The following is a 25,593-nucleotide window of genomic DNA, read 5'->3' as shown; positions in this document are numbered from 1 at the left end:
AGTTCATGCGAATTCTGCCAGATCACGGCGTACGACGTTATTTTTTATCATATTTCATATTTTCGCCGTGGTATTCATATTTCCCTCACGGAGGCTGGTCTGATGCTGTGGGACTCGGCACAACATTGCAACGCTTCAATACTGCCACCTGGTGGATGATCGGCGAGTTGCCAAACCGGAAATGCCGGTTGGATATCGGTGCGTCTCCTAAATACGTCCGGCCACTTGCTTATCGTTGCGGGACTCAAGACATGTGTAGCGATCGCTGCCATAACTCAATAATCGACATGATTTGGGCTGTTATTATTATACAAACTGGAAATGGATCGCCTCGATCCCCATCAAATAACTGGGATCTTTTTGCTCCAGTGTCATCGCCCAACGGTAAGAGGAGGCTGACGTTACTTTCAGCCTGTTTGTTTATTATTATCCATACAAACTGCTCTGATCAATATATCACCCATACTACATGAAGCATTTAACGACGATCACGGAATTATAAACGACCCCCCCCCCCCCCGTTCACCCGCGCATGATCAGTCATAACGTTTAGGACCATGTACAGTTGAAATTTTTTATATAGCGTGGATCGGTATCAAACGGCATTTGATCATCTATATATGGATTTATGCCTATATCTCACATTCTAGGAATTACTGCAGAAAACGATAAAAACATATTTATATTCTAGACAGTATTTTTGTATGAATGTGTGAATGAAAAAGTTAAACGTTCCTACATCCTGAACGATAGATAATCGATGTTGAATGGGCCATAGTAATGTCAATTTAGCAATACAATTTTAAAAGTTATAGCCCTGCAAAGAAGGTAAACATCTCCATAGGCTTAGACTGGTGGCAATGATCAAACATTGATGGATATAAGCGTGGCAGTTAATGTGTTAAGGCATCGAATGGAAACAAAAGGCTTACACATACAGTGCCAGTGTGTATAGTATAGTTTGGGATTTCAAGTTTACAACTAAATTTTTTCATTGAGAAATTAAACCAAGCATAGTGAGGTTTAAGAAAAGCAAACGGCGTGTATGAAAAGAGAATAACTGGGGGGCGGCTGGGTGGCGCAGTGGGCAAGGCGCTCACCACTAACGCAGGAGATGCTGGCATCGAGCCCAGCTCTCGGCGTTGCTTCCGGCTTGGCCGGCCGTCATACTAACACAATTGGCAGTGTTAGAGGGTGGGAAAGCCGGTGGGTGGGGATTGGACGTTGTGGACAGCGACTCCTACAGGTCGGTTGGGTGACGCCTGTACAGCAGAAACAGGAAGTATCGGGGGCAGCGTGAGCCTCCCACGCGTTACTCCTCGCCACTGAGAGTTCGAGCTGTCTGGTGAAAATATGCGACAGGCTGCCTCCTCGTGTACCGGAGGGGACACGTGATGCAAGGCTTCTATCCTCACTACAGCCAACCAGTGGGAGGCATAGTCTAGAAACGTTCAAGACAGGGGAGGGGAGAATTGGAATTACGAAATTGGGATGGGAGAAAAATAGAAAAATAAGGAGGAAAAAGTGGATAAAAAAAATAATAAAGAGAATAACTGGCACGTTACAGTATTTAATGTTTTTTTCATTCAACATGGAGACACGTTGAAAACACAAGTAACACATTTGAAGCCATTTCAACTAAAGTTTGTGTTGGAACGGTGATGAAAAATAAATCAATGATATGGGGTTTCCTTAATAGCTTTTTTATGATTAAAGGAATCATTGACATCATTTGCTAAACTGGAAATACCGCCCCTGCGGTTGTACGCCTCTGCCAACCGTTTGCAATCCCCCTCCCTTCATTCAGCTCATCACCCCTCCAGTATTTCAGCACCGGCTCTGCAGCCTTTCCCACCCAGTCGGAAGCAAACCTCCCTAGTCAAGTGTATTTGGAAAACTATTCCATTCGTTGTCGTCTAGCTTGTTATTCATTGTCTTTGTTCAGCTGTATGTCTATTAGTGTGCGAGTTCATTGAGAGAAACAGAAAACAGAGTGAAATTCCTTATATAATGTGTCTACATGCTTGGCCAATAAATGTGAAATATTGTCACAATCTCCCAGCCTGTTCCTGAATTATGGCACTGAATAATGGCCAGAAAAGTGTTTTTGCAGATGTCACAGTGAAGAGACGTTGTCATAATTATCTAATTCATTCTTGAGTTATGGCCAAATATTTGTTTTTGACAATAACCTTTTGAGTTTTTGACCACCAAAATCTATTCAGTTCATCCTTGAGTTTTGTGCTAAATTTTAATAATGGGGGCGGGGCTTAAGTGTAGTGGGCGGGGCAAACATAGACAAACATATTACATAGTAATATAAACATAGTATATAAACATAGCAGATGCCCCGGTGAGTCCAATGACGCCAACCGTGAGTCTGTACAACAAACTGTTCACAAGATATAAAAAGCGGTGGGGCTTAAGTGTAGAGGTGGGGCTTATGCATGGGAACGTAGTTGAAACCAATGAAAGTAGTAGTCTATATACTGAGTTCATTGACACCTCCCATCAGTCTGAACGACAAACGATCATCCATGAGAGAAATGGACGGACGTGAGGTCACAGTGGCCTTAACCTTTGACCCACAAAATCGAATCAGTTTATCCAAATTAAAAGAAATTCCCTCAAGATCAAGATTCAAGAGTTTATTCATCACATACATACCAGGGCATACAGTGAAATGTGGTTGGCCATGCCCGCTACGATTGTGCAAAAATACAATAGTAATAATAGTAAATAGTAATAAAATAAGTAGAATAGACATGATAAAATAGACAAATCACTTAAAGGCACTGGGTCCTATGTACACTACTATACAATATACAGTTTTTACTTCTATGTCCCTATGCTATACTTGCTGTTACTAACTATACTATGCAATAATCACAACAAGTTATTTTCTTAAAGTGTCCTTTTTCCCCTTCCTTTAAAGTGTCCTTTTCTTGTGTGTTTAAAGTGACCTATGGTGTGTTTGTGTGTGAGCGAGTGTAGAATGTTGTGTGTGTATGTGTGTGTTCATGTGTGGAGAGATAATTTACATGTTTTCGGGTTGTCTGTCCTTCCATCCCATTCTCGTTATTGCGATATTTCAGGAACGCCTTGAGGGAATTTCTTCAAATTTGCCACATCCACTTGGACTGGTCTCTGACCACAGCCAAAGTAAAACATAAAACACAAACTAAGTGTTATATATGTTTATAATGGATTAGTTGTTGCAGCCCTACCTTGGCTACCTTACATGCAAACACAAATCCATGAGTGCACACACACACGAACGCGCGCACACGTCCGAAAAAACCCTCAGCTCGGAACTAGGCAAAATCTGCATATGGCTCGCTGATAACAAACTATCATTACACATGGGCAAAACAGAGTCCATTCTCTTCGGTTCAAATAACAAACTCAGCAAGACCGACGGCTTCTCAGTTACAGAGGGTGACAATATTGTCACAAGGAAAGACGAAATTACCTACCTGGGTTCCATCCTAGAAAATGGCATCCAATGTAATAAAAAAAGTCAACCAACAAACTAGATTCTTGTACCGGATCTCCTCTCTGGTAAACAAGAATACCCTGAAGACTCTGGCAGGAGCACTCATTCAAGGGTACTATGACTATGCGTGCACCTCATGGTACCAAAGCACCTCAAAGGCGCTTAAAACAAAATTACAAACATCACAAAACAAACTGGTCAGACTACTACTTGACCTGAACCCCAGAACCCACCTCACCCCTGCCCACTTTGACAACCTAGGATGGCTTAGAGTAGACGACAGAGTACAGCAACTTGCAATGGGCCTGGTCTACAAGATACACTATACGACCGGGGTGCCCATGTACATGTCAAAATACTTCCCAAAGGTCAGTGAATACCACAACCACTACACCAGAGGGAGCTCAACAAATCATGTTAAACCCAGATTCGGCTCAAACAAGGGACTAAACACGTTTCGCAATTATGCCACAACAATGTGGAACGCCCTACCCAAAGCTGTAAAGGAATGTGAATCCCTGCCCACATTCAAAACCGCTCTTAAAGAGCACCTACGGGAGGCTGCAATTCGAAACTGGCCACCGTAAATGCCCAAAACCCCCACCACCTCCTAATAGACAGTCTCCTCCCCACCGCATGTATATATTCCCTCCCCGCCGTATGTATATTTCCCTCCCACCCACCCACCCCCTCCTAATTAATGTACAGTCCCCTCCCCATCATATGTATATACTCTGTCAGGACCTAGGGGTAACAGTACTGTATATTTGAATACCGTTTATGTCACAAATGTATCAGTACTAAATACCTATATGTCCCTATGCCATAAATGTCATGTATGTTGTGTATGTCATAAATGTCTATATGAATTGAAAATGGGGGACCCTGATGGAAACAAGACAAACGTCTTTCTCAGGTCTGCATCCCCTTAACAATTGTATGTATTGAGCCGTACTGTATTGTACCCATTCTGCAATCTGTTAAATAAAGTTTTCATTAATTCATTCATTCATTCCGTGACCGGTGTGACACTCCATTGTCTACACCTGACACTAAGTGAAGCGGAACACGCGGCCAGGCCCCGCGCTGCCCGTGTGAGAAGAGAGAGGCTGTAATTGGAAACAAATTATCTTGCCGTTGCACTAAACCGGCCACACATCTTAAACTGTGAGGTGCCTTCTCCCCATCTGGTACTGTTTCTCCACCCGACACAATCCCACACTTGCAATCACTTAGAATACGGAGAAACCCTGTCACTTCGCAAAAGAGAGTGGCTTTAATGAGGTCCTTTTCCTACCAGAAAAATAAAACATTTCAGAAATATTGTTTTGACAACTGAGACATGTCTCATCCTCTAATAATTGCATTTGGCAGCAAAGCCTAAGCGCTACCAAAACATGTGACAGGGCGTCGCGGGGGGGGGGGGGGGGGGGGGCTACTGCGGGGGGGTTACCGCGCAGGCAGGGCTTTGTGTGAAATTGATATTGTTTATGCTTTCTGCATAGTGTCACGGCACATTGTGGAACTACCCGTTCACACATTTATTTTACATTTCAATAGTGTTCCAGGGCCAAGCCAAATACAATGGCTTCCCCCCATCGCATGATAGCCATGATGGGCCGGGGGTATCTTGAGACCTTGAGAAGAAGTCAGAAAACCCACAAGAATCTTTTTAAAAGTTCACTACACCATAATCACAACAGGCGACTCGGTCCATGTCTAATGAGGAAATGCAAACATGTCAAAAGTGGAGCTCTGCGCTCGAGCCCACATCGTGAGTGTTGGCGTTCCGCAGACCGCCTGGCCGGCCACTGATTCTAGACCGTCTCATCGAGGAGACAGATCTGTGTTTGACCCAGAGGTTCATATGCAGGGCCTAAGGTGCCTCCTCTCTCTCTCTCTCTCTTTCTCTCCCTCACCCTCTCTGTGTGTCTCTCTCTCTCTCCCTCTCTCTCCCCTGTCCGAGCTGAACCTGTACAAGCCTGATAATGGGCGAAGATGATTAGATCTGCTCAATTTAGGCCGTCCTGCGGCTAAAGCAGGTCTGTCCCGACGGAAGTCTCTAATTCTACAAGGTCTCTTATCCCCATTCCCGGAAAAAGAGCCCCAAGTCCGGCGGCGGATCTGGCGGCTGCACGGAGCGCCTCCTAGGTGAAAGTGCAGTTTTCTAAGCGGGAGCTAACCGTCGCTCTGGAAAAGCGATCCCTGAAGAGCTGATCTACCACATCTGGTTCACGTCGCATCGCGTCGTGACGAGCCTCCGCAACTCTCGAGCCTGTAAATGGGAGAAGCAGGCGCTGAAACCCCCCCCCAGTCCAGTCCACAGGCGCACTCTAAAATACACGCCGCGTCGAACCACTCCAAGAACATGTGAGTGAGGACACAGTGATTCATGATGCCATCAGACATCCAGAGATGTGGAGTGCTGGCTGTAACGAACGGTACATATGGCTCCATATTGATTCCATATTCTGAGCCTGCGTGGGAGGCGAGGTATGAATTATTAGTCATATTGGCGAGGAATCCCCTATAGTCGGCCGCAGATGTGAAGCCTGCTGTGACTCAGCGGCTATTCACCGTTCTTTGAGGGACGGCTGTTACAAAAAAAAGCCTCTTAAAAAGAAAGCAATTCTTAAAATGTATTTGAGCCCCATCTATTACCACACAAACCACAGTTAGTATTAAAACTATTGTTCACGGAATGGATGTATCATCCCCTCTTTAGGTCTGGCAGTGTAATTAATTTAGGATTCCTGCCGACACGCAACTGTGTGCGTTACAATTCCAGAAAAAGAAGGAGAAAAAAAGGAGGAAAAGGGAGGGGGGGGGCTTGAAGATATTGGAGAATGATTTACTGCACATATTTTATAAACCTACTCGTTTCACAACCACTCATTATGAGAATTTATTATGGCACTGCGCTGCGATGCACGACAAAGCATGCTCGGGAGGTGAAACCAAACCCTATCCAAATATGAGGGGTCTGAATCAAGTCGGGAGCGCGGGGAGCCATTCCACACACACACACACACACGCACACAAACACACACACACCGTGGCGGAGCACGGGCCTGGATATCCACTGAGGAGGAGGAAGGAACGAGCGGGTTACAAATCATATAGTCACAGAGCAACGTCCCTGTCCTCGCGGAGCGGTAAACAGAGCCAGGAATATTTTACATTCAGCAGCTCTACAGTGATATGTCTCAGTAGACTACAGTTTAAAAGTCCACTAGACCACTACAGTACGGTACAGTGAGTGCTGTCCAAGGTCTCTGGGCCCACAAAGGGGGGTCTCTTTAGTGGACGCTGTGGCCCCAGCTGCAGTGGGTCCCCTCACCAGTGGCCCCGGACTCTGTTATTAAGCCCAGTGGAGCTGGAACTGAAGCGGAGGTTGACATCATAGTGGGAAAGCTGCATTCTCCCACTATGCTCCCTTTTTATGGAATACACTGCAAGTAAAACTTTGTCTAGAGGCACTTCCTACTGTGAATGCTTTTAAAGGTATGCTACGATTAGCCCTTCATGAAACATGTAACTGTTTTACCTGATGCTATTGCTGATCTGATTGTGCTCCTTGCCACTGCACAAATGGCCTTCTTCTGTATTTATATTTGAATTGTATGTTTTTTGTTTAATGCCCTGTTTTATGTTGAAACTTGTTGTGTGCCGTGTTGGTCAGGACTCCCTGGAAGAAGAGATCTTGTATCTCAATGGGACATTCCTGGATAAATAAAGGATAAATAAAATAAAAAAAATTAAAAATAAATGTGTGTGTGTGTGTATGTGTGTTTGTGTGTGTGTGTGTGTGTGTGCGTGCGTGCGTGCATGTGTGTGTGTGCATGTGTGTGCATGTGTGTGCATGTGTGTGCATGTGTGTGCATGTGTGTGCATGTGTGTGCATGTGTGTGCATGTGTGTGCATGTGTGTGCATGTCTCTGGGCTCCCTGCAGCGAGACCCTGACCCCTCCAGCTCGAAGCAGGATTGATGAGGTTAAAGGAGCGCGTCCTCGCCCTAACTGCTCCTATGTGATTGCAGCTGGAATGAGGGAGAGAGAGAGAGGGGGGAGAGAGAGAGGGGGAGAGAGAGAGAGAGAGAGGGGGAGAGAGAGAGAGGGAGAGAGAGAGGGAGAGAGAGAGAGAGCAATGGAGGCACAGAGGGTGGGAGAGGGATTTCAGACAGACCCTTTGGACCTCCAAGGCTGTCATTTCTTTGCTCTTTTCCTCTCTCCGTCTCTCTATACAGATCCCCCCCCCTCTTCTGGTCTCCACTGACCACTGGCCAGATGTGGGACAGTATTACTAATGTCCACACTGGATCACCCATTATGTCATGCGAGGGCCTCTTTAGCGAGGCGCACTCTCGCCGAGGCCTAATGCGAAAATGACCCCCGTCATAATCGTGTTTTCATTCTCAAAACGCCCGACCCCGAAAAAGGTAATAATACAGCAGATGAAGAAGCAATCTGCGTCGGATATCTGTAAGGCAAAACCGGTTACCATAATAACATTAAGGCAGATTAGCGGGACAAGTCCCAGTGCGCGGCACTGTGAACCCCCGCGGGCCGGCTGGCCCTGACGAGCGGGGCCCTGAGTCACCGCACTGGGCTGGAGGGGTGAAACCCAGTTCACCAGCTGCTGGAGGGACAGCGAGAAGAGAGTCTGCTGGTCCAAAATCATACATAGACCTCATACTGCACAGTCATAATGACCAGCGCAGAGGGGAGCTGGACCAGAGAGGGGGGGGGGGGGGGCATGAAGTCATACTAATCTAATGACAAGAGAGAAGGCTTTGCATATTATCAGTGGACACGGCTGGAATGAGTTAGAATGAGTTAGAGGCGAGGTGTGTGTGTGTGTGTGTGTGTGTGTGTGTGTGTGTGTGTGTGTGTGTGTGTGTGTGTGTGTGTGTGTGTGTGTGTGTGTGTGTGTGTGTGTGCGTGCGTGCGTGCGTGCGTGCATGTGTGTGTGTGTGGGGGGGGGGGGGGGGGGGGGTTCTCATAGTGGGCTTGGCCGTCCTCCTATGTAAACTCACAGTGGGGCCGTTATGTAATGGCTTTAATAGTTTGAAATAAATCAGGTGATAAAAGTGTGTGTCATTGTGATTTTATTCATGCCTTGTTTACGGAAAAACGACGGCGGCTATTTCAGTATCCGTCTAGGCGTAATGCCGTATCTGACGAGGCCAAGGTTTGTCGTATATTACTGGCTCTGCGAGAGCAGGCAGAGAGGAGGCTGAGGGAGACGTGACGAGGGCTAGCCGAAACCAGGCATCGCCGTAGGGATATTTGGGCACCTCTCGTGCCAGGCTACCATTAGAACACGCCGCCCCTCTCAGGTGTGGTTCGGGAGGGATTGCTGCGTTCCTGGGGTCTCCCAGGTCAGGGCCCCCACTAATGAGCGGCAGGCCAGGGGCCTCAGGCCAGCGCCGGGGGCCAACGCTGAGCCGCTCCAAGGCAAACAAACTGAAACCCCTTTAAACCAAACACATTGTTCTGGGCCAAACGAAGGCAGCTTGAGCGCTGGGGCAATATTTGCACCACTGATACGAAAATAAAAACCCCCGAAGGTTTACATACCTCTCTTTGCGGGACAGTGTTTAGGAAACGGTGTTTGGGTTGGAAGCAGTGGACATGGGAAGATTTTGTAACATAGGGCCCAACTCTATGATTAATTTGGGGGAGGAGGGTGGGGGTGATCAGGACTAAGCACATTCTTGATGTTGGATGGTTCGTAGTGGCCGGCTGTGCTCTGGTTGACATACCTGTAAAGGCCCAAACTGGCCAGGAGCTGGGATGACCTCTGGCTGTCCCTCAAGCCACGAGATCTTCAGGGGGTTTCCGTTAAGGCCACCCTCGTTTTTACATGCCAGTTCCTGTGGAGACAAAGCACGTTGTCAGCAGATCTGCTGAGAGGGTGGTTTTCTCCCAGAAATAAAAGGTACTCCCTCTGCATGATCTTTATTATGTCTTCCACCCGGGCCTTTGTGTGGGGTCGGTTGCTGTATAACATACGGTATGTGAAAAACACACATGCAAACATGGTTGGAGGGGTGGGGGTGAACTTTAGCTGGCCAAAACCCCCCCAAGCAGGGCCTGAGATGTGCCAACGGAGACCACAGACCCCTGAGCTGGGAGCCTGAGATGTGCCAACGGAGACCACAGACCCCTGAGCTGGGAGCCCTGGCGGGATGGCAGACATGTTCTCTGGAGGGGAACCACACGTCACGAACCGCAACAAAACAACACACAGCCATCACAGCAGACGTTCCCTCCGGACCCAGACACGGGGGGGGGGGGGGGAAATACAATGGGACGTATCGAGTCTTTCCATCCTGCTGGTTTGCATCAGCACACAGACATACAGACGTACTTTACACAGAGGTATTATTGCAGTTGCACGATCGGGGTCTGACAGAGTGGCCTGGGGCTGGGACGTCCGTGCCACATGTCGTGTCTACTCACGATCAGACTGTGATGGTCACCTTCGTGGCCAATGCGGAGCGCTTGTAGTGAAACAGGCAAACGCACGTCTTCGAGGGAGACTTCAATACGGAACAACAAGAATAAGGACAATTGTCTGGGGAAGACCGGGGTACTTACAGCTGCTCGGACAGATGCAAATTCGACCACAGCGCTTCCTCTCTTCTTACCCGATACGAGTACATTCAAAACATCCCCGTACTGGAGGGAAAAACAGGACAGGGAGGGAAAAGAGAGAAAAGAAAAGGGAGAGACGCAGAACATTCAAATTAGTACTAACAACAAAAACCATAACAACGGAAATGCAAAGCAAATGCAGACTCAATAACTCAAAATGCTCATCTGGAAATAAAACTAGCATCCGATATTTGCTGGGGTGAATAAAAGGAAACAAATATTGCCTTTATATATATATATATTTTTTTTTGTGGCAGACCCAGCTCCTCTAGCATCAGTAATCACAATCTAGGATACCTGTCCCCTTTAGTCAAGCCGTATGCCAAAGATCTTGTGTGATTTTCAATCAATCCTTGAGGTTTGACAAACAGGTCAACTCTGTAGTGAAATGGTGTTTTTCTTTTACCAGCGAGTCTCAAAGATCAGGACCTTTCTCTCTTTTCACCCAGATACATCCCCGCTAGGTCTCTCCCAGGTCCTCTGGGGCTCTTGGTCGTCCCCAGATCCAGGTTAAAGTCTATGGGAGGATTGTGCTTTTGCTCTTGCTGCCCCGGGTTATGTGGAATAATCTTCCACATAATATTAGATCATCTGAATCCATTGGGAACTTAAAAAAACAAGACTTTTTACTCATTAGCTTTAAAGGTCAAAAAGGTCATCCTTTTTGTTTGTTATTTGTTCTGTTTTTGTTTAATTTCATTTAGTTTGGTTCTTGTTCCGCCCGTCCGGTTTTATATGTCCCGTTTCTGTGAAGCACGTTGCAACAAACTGGTTTGTATTTTAAACAGTGTCATATAAATAAAGTTGACTTGACTTCATATGAGGATAAATCTGAATTCGCTCTCACGTCCGGGAGTAACGCCGGTGACATTGCCAAGAGTATCTATCATACTCTATGGACAAAAATGTGACCTCTGTGATATTTCATAAGAGAGACAAGTCTGGGATATCTCCAATAACAATATGCAGCATGTCATCGTTTCTAGTTGCTTTTTTTTATGCTGTGAGAAACTTCCATAGGCCGTGTTCTGGTATGGAGGCTCAAATTAGCCATGGTCCTCATCCAGCTCCCTGCCACTAGAGTAGGGATGAAGGGGTGGAAGGAGGGCTGCTTCTTTTGGGTCCGATATGACATGTGCAGCAATATGTTTTAAAGAGCCTGGTTCCTGGATAAGACAAGACTCAATTTGTCACGGGTCATGTCTCATTGGGTCCCATGGTGAGATTTGAAAACATCGCTCATCTGGAATCCTAAAATGGACTTTCTGAATCCTGAATATGGTTCGTCGTCTGAAAGATTTATAGAGAGGGAAGATCTATTTGGCCTGTGGTGGTGGTGGGGTTCCTCAGTGTCGGTCTCTGTGGTGAAGGGGCTTGTATGACGTTGAAATAGAAGCCTTCTGGCCATCAAGCTCTCTCCTGGCCCCGAGGCAGAGAGCCCGCTGGGAGCGGAGAGTCCCTGACGGGACAGGCCAGGAATGCTAATGAGGGGGCTGAGGACACTGTGGAACTGTCCAACTGTGACAAAGATGCACGGTCTCCAAAGGCCCTTATTTCATTGTCATCAAAATATCTTAATGTGTGTCTTTTTCCCCCCAGAGGAGACGTCAGGTTGCGGGAGTCCAAAGTATACACACGTACGCAAAATAAAAAAGCAACAATACCCATTCTCCCACTATCCTTTAACCCCGCCTCTCCTGCCGGGGAGCACCCTATTGACGGTGTTGCGTGCTGAGGAGAGATTGAAATGCCTTTTTTGGCGGCTTGACGTCAGTGACACTTGCCCTCTCCTCCTTCCAGCCCGGTCTCCGCTCCACCTAACAACAGCCCCCGTGGCAGATCACACAAGGTGGTTCGCCGCTCGCATGAGAAGAGCACATTTCCTGGCCGCTCCCTTGGCACGGCCAAGCGCGCCTGGTAACGGGGGCACTAACAATGGTGTGCGTTGCTTTAAAAGGGCACTACAACGGTGCCCTCGGCGCTTTCGATGCAACAAAACTTAATGGCCCTCGCGTAAAAAAAAAGGGGGGGAGAGTAAAAAGCCAATCTACTAAGCACTGATGTCATGCAGACCTCAAACGTGGCCGGACTCTGCAGGCAGGTCTCGTTATGCGAGAAGAGCTTTGGGATTTGGGATTTATTTTTGGTCATTTATTTATACAGGTAAAAGAAACACATGAGACCGAGATTACTCTTCCACGTACGACCTGTTTACAATATAATATAACACTTTGGACAAACCAAGTGCAGTTCTGACAAAGACTGTAAACATCAACAAACATGTGTATCAATTAGAACAAGTACAAGTAAAAATCAGAGTTCGAAATATTTCAATCTTCTAACAGAATGAAATCTTCTAACTCCAAGGTTTTCTGTAATTCATTCATACGTGGGCAATATTAAAAAACAGTTTTGCCAGCTCAGTTTTAATCTTTCTGTGGTGTATGTGGCCACATGTCTGCTCACCACATCGCTCTTACTTAGTGGTGTACCGATACCAATACTGGAACCGGATATAAGGCTGATATACAAGGCTGAAACAGGGTGTTGATATTGAAGAATTTCGCTAATATTAAAATCTGATACCAAGAGACAAGAGGGATATCACAGAAATGTGGCAGAAATGTCTGCCTTTTTCTCTCTCATTAAGAAACTTTTATTTTGTCTTGATAATTTTGTATTGGCCCCAAATAAGCCCATATTGACCAGTAATGGTTATGGATCGGTTTGGTATCAATGTAGATAATCACATCTAATTATTTCATCATATTACCGGATATCAGATCGGTCTATGGGAGGTGAACATTTTAAACTTGTTTTTCTTTTTGTGACATCCTTTTGTAAAAACAGTAGCGTTGCAACAGTGAATATTTGATGAAGTTTTGATTTGATTTGATTTTTTATTTGTCTCAAACATAGAAACATAAAACAAGTAAAACAAATAAAAAATGTAAAAGTAAATAGTCAAAGACTATTTCCATACAGTTTAGTGTTGTCACGATACTGGAATTTCGAACTTCGATACGATACCTTGAAAAGTATCGATATTCGATACCATTTGCGATACCACGGGGAAAAAGGTTCAATCTTAAAATGTAAAAAATAAAAAATAAAAAGATATATATATATTTTTTTTTTTTATAAATTTAGCTTTTGTTGCTGGTTGATTCTCCTCAGCTTCTCTCTGGTACTATAAGAGAAGATAAATATAACACTTGGGTACAATACAGTACAGCTCAATACACACAATTGTTAAGGGGATGCAGACCAGAGAAAGACTTTTGTCTTATTTACATCAGGGTCCCCCATTTTCAATTCATCATAACATAATGACAATTTTTTATTGTTAAATTAAATGTATTGCCTTTTTTCAACTGCAAAGTAAAACTTTGTCAACATGTTTTATCTAATCAAATAAAGTTCAGTCTGTGCATCTCACTTCAATAATTTGTATTGCAGAACATGGTATTTTCTCAAGCAGACAGATGTAAACACTGTAATCTGTGTTGCATGTACCTGACAAACTGAACTGTTTGTATTACAGTCATATTCCAACTTAACTGAATGCACATGTGTGTGTGTGTGTGTGTGGACTACTGTACTATTACAGGTATTGAAATTAACAATGCAACTTCCTTATACAAAAAAAATTAAAAAAGATTTATATATTTTTATGAATAATTAAATATCGATATTGCGGGAAATGAGTATTGAAACCGTTTTAAATATTCAGAATCGATATGTATCGAAAAATCGATATTTTTGACAACACTAATACAGTTCAATAAGTGTTCGAGAAGGGACAGGGGGAAGTAAAAAAAATAATAATAATAAAATAATAATAATACATTTCAAGCCCTGCCCCTTCCTTACAATATTTTACATTATAATACAAATTAAATAATATAACAAAAAAATTCTTAAAAAAAGTACAGTTTTTAATATATCCAAATGAGAAAACATATATATTAGGCAGTCACATTACTGCTCAAGCTCCTCTCTCTTATATGTGTCCATACGTGCTTGTTTATAGCTGCCTTTAATATTATTGCTTAATTTTATACTCACATCCAGACCATTTCAGAATGATACCCCACTTATTATGAGACTTATTGATGGGACAAAGGTGACTTTCAGGACACCCACCTTTTGAAGAAGCCTAGAGAGGACGTCTTGAGAGTAGCCCCCGTTTGTCTCGTCATCCTTCTTACACTTCCACCTCAACTGTAAAGGCGCAGGGACAAAAAAAGGAGTCAATATTGCCCAAGAGGAATCATAAGAATTCTGCAAAAGTTGTCTCAGTGTTTCATAGATTACATCGGTTTGTTTGTGTTGGCCCGTCACGTGTTTAGGTACCATGTTAAATCTCTCCGGTCATAATGTCCGGTGAGAATAATTCCAGAGTGGACCAAAGTGGCCAAGGCACTTGCTTGATCCCCATCCCCAGTGTGCCAGCGGAGAGAGGGTCTCTTCATCTCTGTTTCAGTACACAGCGGAGCACGAAGGGTCTCTCCACTTATTTACCTCAACGACGACAACAACATTATGGCTAAGCTAGTCAGAGACACACTTTGGGGAGTAATGCACGACTATTGATGGGACTTATTTTTATTTGGAATATAATGTATAAGCTAAAGTAGCCTACTTTTCAATAAAAAATATAATAAATCTACATGTCTTGATGATGTCATTCTTTATATAACCTTTATATAGCCTTTAATAGCCTAGCCTGTTTTTAATCTCAATAAACACTGATAATATTTGACCGGAATTTCTCCCATTTATCTTCCAGGACACCTGGACCGCCACCAATTTCTTCAAACGGAAACCCTGAAGCTGATAGAATATCACATTAACAATAGATTTTGCAAGCAAGAAACCCTTTCCAAGCATGCAACCCTCACCACAGTTCAACTGTGTCTCTTGCCCGTATCAAATTGCCACTACCACAAAGCACCTAGGAATCTGCGGGAAACAATGAAGTCATACAAATAATTCACTAATTTCATAATCCCAAAACAGTTGAGTGGCCACAGCTGACTCATGTAAGCTTGGATAGTACGTGAGACCGTATGTAGCTGGCTGTGTCTGGTTCTGCCTTGGTATGTTGGGACAGAGACCGGAGCTCTGGAGGGGGATTTACTTTAATGGTATCCTCTTGGAGCACCGCTCCAGCACCACCTGTGAGACCTGTGGTTAATCTCCCTTCATAACGGATGTGCTGGGCAGCCAGTGAGAGAGCCCATATTAACACACAGGGCCCTGGACTGCAGACAGCCGTGCTGTTGACTCACCTGCTTAAACACAAACCCACAGAGTGGAGCACAACACCAGTCACTTTAATGACCAGGTAATCTGAACCAGGTCGATGCCGAGGGGATGTGTGGCATCAGGCGGCGAGAGAGAGAAAGAGAGAGAGAGAGAGAGAGAGAGAGAGAGAGAGAGAGAGAGAGAGAGAGAGAGAGAGAGAGAGAGAGAGAGAGAGAGAGAGAGAGAGAGAGAGAGAGAGAGAGAGCTTCTGAAGTGCATCATTGAGAGGAGATCATCTTAAAGGGGCACTTCACCAAGAACAATGCTGATTTTCTTTTGCACATAATCTCACACGTCCAAAAACTCAAAAACAGTTTTGCACACATTAATTTAGTTTGATAGTTATTGAAAGTAAATTACTTTTAATATAGCCACCGGTGATGTCATCGAGGACATTGAATCCTTGTGTTGTGTTAATAACAGCTCAATTAAATGATAAGGTAGCAATCCCTATAAAACAAGATATTGCTATTTAAAATGTTTTACAAATATTATTATTATTTTACATCACTGGTGGCCAAATTCAAACAAATTTACTCTCAATAACTGTCAAACTAAATTAATGTGTGTCAAGAGGGGTAAATAAATTAGCATTGTTTTGGGTGAAGTGCCCCTTTAATGCTGATACAAGGCCAATCTAGAGGTTATAGAGCCTCTATGAACTATACCTGCAATAGGCAGGAAGTAAAAACATTTCTCAATTGATTCTGTGCTTGGTATTCCACATTTAAAGAGGAACTAAACCTCGTTTAAGAAGTCATACATGTTATTTTTGTAGTCTAAGACAGTCCAAAAGTAACAGTAACTTGCTCTCTTCAAGTAAAAAACTCAAAACATGTGATGTCATCTGGTATAGATTCTGGAGCTCCTCCATAGACAATGAATTGGGAAGGATGGTATAGATCAGTGGTTCCCAAAGTGGGGGGGGTCGCGGGGGGGGTCGCCAGATGATTTAAAATATATATATATATATATATATATAATTCAAAAAAATTAAAAAAATCTAAAAAAGCAGTCCAGGCCAGTGTTTCTAGTTGCAGCAACGCAATAGTTAGATAACCTAGGTGGGGAACAACCAGGAGATCACTGCAACTCACACAAGTTGGAGAACTATCTCTCTCTCTCTTGCTCTCACACACACACAAAGGGAGCCACATGTGATTGGTGGAGGCGGGACCCTTACAAAAAACAAAAAATCCATCAAAATCAGTGTTGTTGCTAATCATTGACACATGCTAGCCTGTAATAACCCCCCCCCCCCCCCCCCCCCCCCAGAAAAATCTACTTTGCATTTGATATATTGCAAATATATGCCATCACACACACTGGCATTTAAAGGGTTAGAATTATAAAATGAATATGTGGTGTTATGATCAGGGCTGAAGTTGAATAAAAGATTGTATTTCTTTCAATCTGACATTACAAAAAAACTGAAAATCCATCAAAATCAGTGTTGTTGCTAATCATACATATGCTAGCCTATTTTTTAACAATAATTTGTGATGCCATCACAAACACTGGCATTTAACACTTTGATTAATGGCGATGCGGTGCGCCTTACCGCCGTTGAATGCCAGCACCCACTTCAATTGTGAACGCATAATCTCTGTCTTAAATTATGGCTATGTGTCTAATCTGCCCGTCGTTTATCAATGACTTCTTTGCAGTCAACATTGTCGAGACGGATTGTTTTTTTTTATCGTTCATTTCCGTTTTATAGCATTTTGAAAAGCCCTCGTTTTTCAGGAAAATATAAAGATTCTGTGATAAACGGCATTTACTGGAATATTCTGGCATACACAAAAAATTTCATTTTTCAGCCTATTTATGAATAGTTTTCAAATAAACGCTAGATTATCGATAGTATATGTGTACTTATGCACGCTAGAGAAGCGATCTGAAAAATATATTCTCATTTCCTTATCAGCGAGCACACACTCACAGCTACACACACACATATGGGACACGTTGATATATAGGTCAAAATAGATCCGATTACCCCAAGACTGGTAAAATAAATTGCTTACCTCATATCAGATGTTCTCCAAAAAGATTATTCCAATTCCTGATCGCCATTCCAAATATCGATCGCGTTTATTGATTCAGCGTTGGGTACTGGAAATACATAATCCACGTTGTTCTGAGGGTCGGCGATGAACTTGGGTCTCTTCAGATGCCTCGCCGGAGAGTAACATGAGGAGGCTGGACCGCCCCCCCCCCCCCCCCCCCCCATCAGTCTAAACCAGTGGTGCCCAACCAGTCGAATCTAAACAAACATTCCGTGGGACCACAAAATCAGTTTCCCGTTCATCGTCTATGGAGCAGCTCTAAACTTTATACCTGATGAGATCAAGTTTGAGTCATAATTCTCTGGTTTCTGACTTTGTAAGAGAGTAGTTCATGTTCACAAATAATGACTACTAAAAACCTTCCTAGGCCATGGAAATAACATTTGGGTGGTGTTGGGCGGCTGGGTGGCGCAGCGGAGATTGCGCTCGTCACCAATGCAAGAGACACCGGGTTCGACTCCGGCTGTCTGCGTTGCCTCCGGCTTGGGCCAGTCGTCATACTAACTCAATTGGCAGAGTTAGCGGGTGGAAGTCGATGGGTGGTAATATGGACGTTATGGACAGCGACTCCTACAGGTCGGTTGGGGACGCCTGCACAGCAGAGACAGGAAATGGCAGGGGTAGTGAGAGCCTCCCACACGTTACACCTCGCCAATGAGAGTCCGCGCTGGCAGGTGAAAAGATGTGACAGGCTGCCTCCTCGTGTATTGGAAGGGACACGTGATGCAAGGCTTCTATCCTCCCTACAACCGGCCAGTGGGGGGCATATGCGAGCAACGTTCAAGACAGGGGAGGGGAGAATTGGCACAGCGGGTAATTGGGATGGGAGAAAAATAGAAAAATAGGAGAAAAAGTGGATAAAAAAAATAAAACCATTTGGGTGGTGTTCTCTTTTAACACATTCTGTGCCAAAAACGGAAAATTACGTGTTTGCTCGACAAGCACGGGGAGAACACTGGGGTTTCAGGGGGTCAGCCAGAACGGTTTGGGCTTATTGCACAATAGGGCTGACCTTCAAATGATTTTTTGGAATTCGAAGCTTCGGGGCCGAGATTCGATTTTAATTCGAAGCTTCAAGATAAAAAATAATATATATATATATATATATATACTTTTTTGTTTTTTTTATGTTGTGGGACTTGTACAGCACTTTGTCCAACTTTGTCAGTGCTGTAAAGTTTAAACCTTTTTAAATCTTATACAAACTAAACACTTTCATGAAATATTGTAAGCCGTCATTTGAGGCTTTATAAAAGCAGCACAATGAACACAAATCTGTCAGTGCCAAGTCCGACCTCATCTTAAATAACAAACAGCATTGCTTGTTGTAATTAACAAAGAGAGGCAGAGTTAATTTTGCACAATTATTATTTTTTTTTATATATATATATTCAAATTTTATTTTCATATTCAAATCCCATGCCCATCGAACGAAGCTTCGAAGTATTTAAGACAGCCCTATTGCACATAACACGTTTTATCTCGCGATCTATGAAAAAAGACTGGATTATCTTGGAAATGCCTATGTTGCACTACAAGTAATGTTTGTCAAAATGAGCCACACCATGTCTCCACAGCTATAATACAGAACACACACAGCTTCGCAAACATAGTGAAACGACCGCGGAAACTACTATAAAGCTGGCTTTCTAGGGGTAAAGATAAGCGATACACGTGGCACCCAAAGTGTTAAAGGGGACCTGCATTGCTATTCCTAGCACTATTTGGGCAACTTTACACAATTCCTGTGAGTCTATGGAAGACATCTCTAAGGTTTATTTAAAAAAAATCATTGTTTTATATATATATATTTTTTTTATTGATCTTTTTCCCCCTCCTTTTTCCTCCGATTCTCTCCCATCCCAATGTTAGTCGTTATGCCAATTCCCAATCCCCTTCCTGGTCGCTGCGCACTTACCCCCCACAGTCGGTCTGGGAGAGTGGAGGCTATCACGTGCTTCCTCCGACACACGTCTAGCCAATCAACCGCTTCTTTTCACCTGGCAGCGCGGACTCTCACTGAGAGCGTGTAACGTGTGGAAGGATCACACTACCGCCCTTAGATCCTATCCGCGCTTAGCAGGCGCCCCGACCGAACTGTAGGAGTCCCGACCTACGACCCGGACCCACCCCGCCAGCTTCTCCCACCCTCTAATACTGCCAATTGTATTAGTGTGAACGGCCAGCCAAGCTGGTGACAACCCCGGAGCTGTGAGCTGGATTCGAACAGGCGAATCCAGCGTCTCCGGGGTAGGTGACGAACGCAATCTCCGCTACGCCACCTGACCGCCATTTGTTTTATATTTCTTTTTTTTTTTTGATCCACTTTTTCTCCCATTTTTTCTATATTTTCTCCCATCCCAATTTCGTATCATCCAATTCAACCCTCCCCTGTCACGAACGCTGTTTCTTGCCTCCCACAAGCCGGCTGCAATGTGGACTAAGTCATACATAGCACAAGTCCCCTCCGGTACTTGAGGTAACAGCAGTCGCATCTTTTCACCTGCGCAGCTCGACCTCTCAGTGTCGAGGAGTAACGCGTGGGAGGCTCACGCTGCCCCCGACACTTCCTGATTCTACTGCGCAGGCGCACCAACCGACTTGTAGGAGTCGCTTGTTCACAACGTTCGATCCCCACCCTTCAGTTTTTCCCTCCCCGTAATACGGCCAATGTGTATTACTGCGGACGACCAGCCAAACTGAAAAACAATGTGGAGAGCTGGATTCGAACACGCGAATCCTAGCGTCTCCACACTGGTGGCGAGTGCCTTAGACCACTACACCACCTAGCCGCCCTATTGTTTTATATTTCTAATAGAGTACTCAAAAGCATCATTTTCCAGCCTCAAGATTTCAGCCTGTTATTGGCTGGGCTCCGCCCATAAGCACTTTCAGTGACAGTCATCCACACAGTCTGCAAGTGGCAGACAGACGGAGAGAGAGAGAGAGAGAGAGAGAGAGAGAGAGAGAGAGAGAGAGAGAGAGAGAGAGAGAGAGAGAGAGAGAGAGAGAAAGAGAGAGAGAGACGCAGGTCCCCTTCTCTTTCTCTCTCTCCCTCTCCCATTTGAGGAAGTCTTCCACTGTGCCGCGCGCTATAGACAGGGTGTTAGTTTTATGCTCCCGAATCGAGAGAGATAGAGAGGGGGAGAGAGAAAGACAGAGCGAGAGACGACAGCGCGACGCGCGTGTGTGTATGTGTGCTCTGTCGCAAGGGTCTATCTGATTCTCCCTCTCTCTCTCGCTTGCTCTCTGTCAAACCCTGTTTGGTGCGCTACAACCACAGAGCCAATCGGATCACTATCCGCTCCATCCTCGCCACGTGACGTCACCATGCGAGTCAAATCAGAATGACCAGATTTTTTCGAACCAGGAAATGAATGACCTGAATGACGGCAATCCGACAATATGGTATTTAGAGACACAAACACATTGATACTAACTCCTATTACTATAATACAATGCTAGACACTGAAAAAAGACATTTATAATGCATGTCACCTTTAACTCACTGGAGGCCAAACCCGAGATAGTCCGGGTTAACTCACCATGCTCTGGGCGCCAAACCCGAGAAATCTCGGGTTTTAATCGATATTTATTTTATTAGCGATATCCATTCATTTTTCATCCATCCAGCCTGACGTTATCATTGGGAATGGGTCTGAGCTCGCAAAGGGCAAATACCGCCGCCTATCATCTCCCGGATGGTATTGCACATCATTGGATTGGATTGGCTGGGACTGTGCATCAAAAAAATAAGAAATCAGATGTGAGGTAAGGACTTTATGTTACGAATCTTATAGCAATCAGATGTTCCTTTCACCGCCATCGGAGCGCGCGCGTGTGTGTGTGTGTGTGTGTGTGCGTGTGTGTGTGTGTGTGTGTGTGTGTGTGTGTGTGTGTGTGTGTGTGTGTGTGAGGTTCGCGCCGACCAAAGTACGGAGAAGTGATTTTTCAGACCCCGCTTCTCGTCGTGCATGAGGACACATATACTATCGATAATCTAGCGTTTATTTGAAAACTATTCATAAATCAAGCGACAAATGGCACGATTTCTAAGGAAATACATTTAAGCTCGATTTGCTGGAGTTTATTGAGATGAGACAGAACGCCCTAGAAATATATTGATATTCATCACGGTATAAAATGGAAATGTATGTATGAAAAAATTATCTGTTTCGTGCATGTTGACTGGAAGCAACTCATTGACGATCACTGTGTTATTTAGATCTATTGCTATTATATTTGATATGTTTTAAACACTTGCAAATAAGTCCTATCCTCCATTGGATAAAGCATTGGCACCGAAGGGCCATCAGCAGAGGGCGCTGTTGGCCCTGAATGAGTTAAGAGATAAAAAAATATATATATTTATTTCACTGGTAGTTAATTTTTTGGGGGGGGGGGGTTTGGACAAATCTAAATAAAGTATGATATATCTTAGTATTGAATACATAAAGTATGATATATCTTTTGTATTGGTATCACCACCATTACCATACAAAGAAGCATCCTCGTACGCACAATATTGGTGAAAATTGTTTACTTTCTTTGTGATTAACTCATTCCCCGCCAACAACGAGATTACTCGTTATTGGGAGCCGACGCTTGAACGCCAACAACGAGTATACTCGTTATTTGACCGTTTTTCCTTTTTTTCGATATTTTTATTCATTATTCATCCAGGGACCTTGGTGTTACCATATTAGGGAATGAGTCTGAGATCGCCAAAGTGCAATACCGGCCGCATCCAGCTAGATGGAGGTATCGAGCACCCTTTGAAAACCTTGTATCTTGGCCTGTGCAACGGTCAAATGTCACCGGGCTCACTTTTCTTTGTCGGGCCAGTCTAGCGGTTCTCCCGGTTGCATTGAAGCGCGTCAAATATCCCCGATCCATATGTTGTGGTGGGTTATGTCGTGGATCAAATGGACATCGGATGTACCAGATTGCAATCAAACAATTGGAATATCATTTTTGGAATACTTCAGATCACAATGCTTTTATACCGATCGGGCTGATAAGCGTTTTTAGTGTTCAATACGAATGCCGTTACTGGCAATAAAATAATCAGAAACGACCCCCCCCCCCCCTTTCATGCATTCATGGTGAAACATAATACCTAAGATATAGATTTGATTTGGGAATAATAGCGTGTACAGGCAAGAAATGGCAACGTTTATAGTAGAATTGACGTATAAGGCTATTACTCAGCCCTTCGGGAATTACCCCAGACCACACTATAACCATACTTATATTCACCACGGTATAACACGGGAACGTGTGGATGAAGAAATTTATTCTTTTTCACATATTGAACGATAGATAGGTGATGTCAAATGGGCCATAGTATTGTATCCATAGCTATAATATAGAATATAGTTATAGCTCTACAAACAAGGTGACACACTTCTATCTTTTAAAGCGTGGCAGTGCTAGAACGGGACGGGGCCCGACTAATCCCTGGCGGTCAATGAGTTAAGCAATATGCAAGCATTTGTAATTATTATTATTATTATTATTATTATTATTATTATGAAGCATTGTTGTAGAGGGGGTTTTCTTCTTTTCGGTGAAACCTCTCCTACCCATTTCCATAGCACGGCAGAGTGTTTGTTGGCCTTATCACACTAACTATCTGCTGCAGTATTATAAATGACAGGCAGTGACACCTGATCCAGCATTCTGCTCAGTGTCAGAGTAACAGGCTTTCTGGGAAATGCCCCGTCTACATAAGACTATTTTACAAACAATCATGTCGAAAATGCACATTTTCTTTCCAATAGCCGTCCCCCTCTACCCAACGATAACCTTCTTGCCCATTAATCTTCTAACGAGGCGTAGAGGCGGTTGGGCGATGGCCAGGATTTCGGGGGCCGGTCTGACGCGTAGCTGGAGAAGGTTCTCTCGCTACTAGTCCAAACAACTTTACACAGATGGGAGATTCCTGGCAACACCCAGCTGATGTTGGAGCATTTTGATACTTGGCGTAAGAAAAACACAAATAACTTCACAGATTTCAGGAGAACACGAGGAGAGAGAAAAAAATCAAACAATAACCGCTTCGAATTTCAAAAGACGCGTAGTCGTAATAGGGTTTTCCCGTAAACTGTAGAAAATAATTACTTTTAAAGAAATTACATTCTGTGCAAAATGTTGACATGCACGAAGGCAATTATAGATATTGCTATGGATCAAGAATCCAATATACATAGATTTCAAACCTGGGTCTAAGCCCAAATAATAGATATATATATAAAATTAAAAGGGTTTTGGCTTCACATGAAAGATAAAGTACTGATAGAGTACCCAGAATGAATCTTGCTACTAGGAAAATGAGAAACACAATAATAAACTGTTCTGATGTCAGAAGAAAATAATAGAAGCGTATCAACTTTTAGATTCAGGTGTAATTATTAGGTAAAATTAGGTCCTTCATTATTTTCACAGACCTTGAAAAGGTCATCCATGCTCTTATTTCTGTTTAGGTGACTATAACTCCCTCCACTCAGGGCTGAGTCAGAAAGCCACTTGCCGCCTGCAGTTGGTACACAATGCTGCTGCTAGACTTTTAACTAACTCTAGGAGACAAGACCGTATTACACCCATCCTTGCCTCTCTTCACTGGTTGCCTGGATCATTTTAAAGTTGATTTTAAGATTTTACTGATAACTTTTAAAGCTTTACAAGGTCAGGCTCAGAGTTATTTCAGACCTGTTAGTCTCCTATGAGGTCCTAAAACACGCCTAAACTCCTGAATTTCCCCAAGGGGATCAATAAAGGAATATCTTATCTTATCTTACCAAAGGTAATCAGGCTTTTTCTGTCCGGGTTGTGGAAATCTGCCTGCCTGAGAATCTCAGACTAGCTAAATCAGTGACATGTTTTAAGTCTCTTCTCAGAACTCACTATATATAAAAAATGAATAAATAAATAAAAAAAAGCCTTTTCATAGTAGTTTTATTTTATAAATGTTTTTAAATTTGTTTCTTTGTTAACAAATTGCTCTTCATTTTTAACTATGTCTTATTCTGCTCCGTGAAGCACTTTGTAACCTGAACAGTGCTATACAAATAAAGTGTATTATTATTACCACATACATTAATGCTGCTTCGCAAACCGGTTTCACAAACGGACCTGAACCTTATTAAAAGCCAGATACTGATATCATATGTGTTTTCAGCCGTCGAGACACAACAGCCCTTTGAGAGAAATCTACGCAATAATATTCCCATGTACGTGAAATATGACATTTTACACCGTCGGACTGAACGCTGCTGTTTGTTATCACTTCTCTGAATACACAAGCGGTGGTGGGAACACATCGCTGCACGAGATGGCTATCAGACCTTAAAACCAGATTAAATATCTAAACACATTAGCTAACGTCCCCTGGCGTGCGTTAATACGCGAGCGCTGGGTGGTTTCCAGGAGGAAATATAATAAGACCACTCTTTGCGTGGTTACGGGTCTCCTGACGACGGCGGGCCTACACTGGAGGAATGGGCGTTCGGGGAGCGGGCCTACGTGCTCAGGAGTGGTCATGGCAGCGTATGTGGTCTCCAAAATACATCACGAATGTCTCCGTTTCTATAAAAAAAAAAGAATATATACATATATATTAAAACCCCCTAGTGTATGAAATACCTCGGAGGTTCGGCCTGTGTTTTCACTCAGATGGAGGGAGAGATCCCTCCTCGTGCCTCTCTCCCTCTCTCCCAAAGAATCTTAACTCTCACCTTTAACCTCTCCTCCCAGGCCACATCCCCCTAAATATCAACCAATAGCAGAAAACACTTACTTTTAATTTGGGGGTCACGTTGCTCTTGGAATGTCTTCCAGAGTCTGAGAGCAAAAGTACAGGGGGTGGGGAGGGGAGACAAAAAACAGACAAAGAGACAATTATTCATCCAAGCACAAAATAGGACACAGAAAAACCTGCATCTGGGATGGTTTTTCTGTCGAGGCAAACAAATCGACTTAGCCGCTCCATCGTTTTCTCAACGGGGGACGGACAGCCGTCTTAAATTGACCACCCATGGCCCGTCTTCCGCCGCGGCCT

At 43.9% G+C, this 25,593-nt stretch overlaps 1 protein-coding gene across 1 annotated transcript in view; it reads right to left on the bottom strand.

The window, feature by feature from the left end:
• dnajc17 (DnaJ (Hsp40) homolog, subfamily C, member 17) overlaps positions 1 to 25,593 on the bottom strand; it is a 78,005-nt gene that overhangs the window by 22,851 nt on the left and 29,561 nt on the right. Inside the window, exons 7-10 of the mRNA XM_084310823.1 lie at positions 25,333 to 25,376; positions 14,302 to 14,379; positions 10,099 to 10,179; positions 9,261 to 9,371 (exon numbers count right to left, since the gene is read on the bottom strand). Coding sequence (XP_084166949.1) covers positions 9,261 to 9,371; positions 10,099 to 10,179; positions 14,302 to 14,379; positions 25,333 to 25,376 — 314 coding nt within the window. The remainder of the gene's footprint in view (positions 1 to 9,260; positions 9,372 to 10,098; positions 10,180 to 14,301; positions 14,380 to 25,332; positions 25,377 to 25,593) is intronic.

This window comes from Notolepis coatsorum (assembly GCF_963971535.1).
Source record: "Notolepis coatsorum genome assembly, chromosome: 3".
NCBI lineage: Eukaryota > Metazoa > Chordata > Actinopteri > Aulopiformes > Paralepididae > Notolepis > Notolepis coatsorum.
Note: the sequence above shows the minus strand (reverse complement) of the source record. Positions and strands in the feature narration are given on the sequence as shown.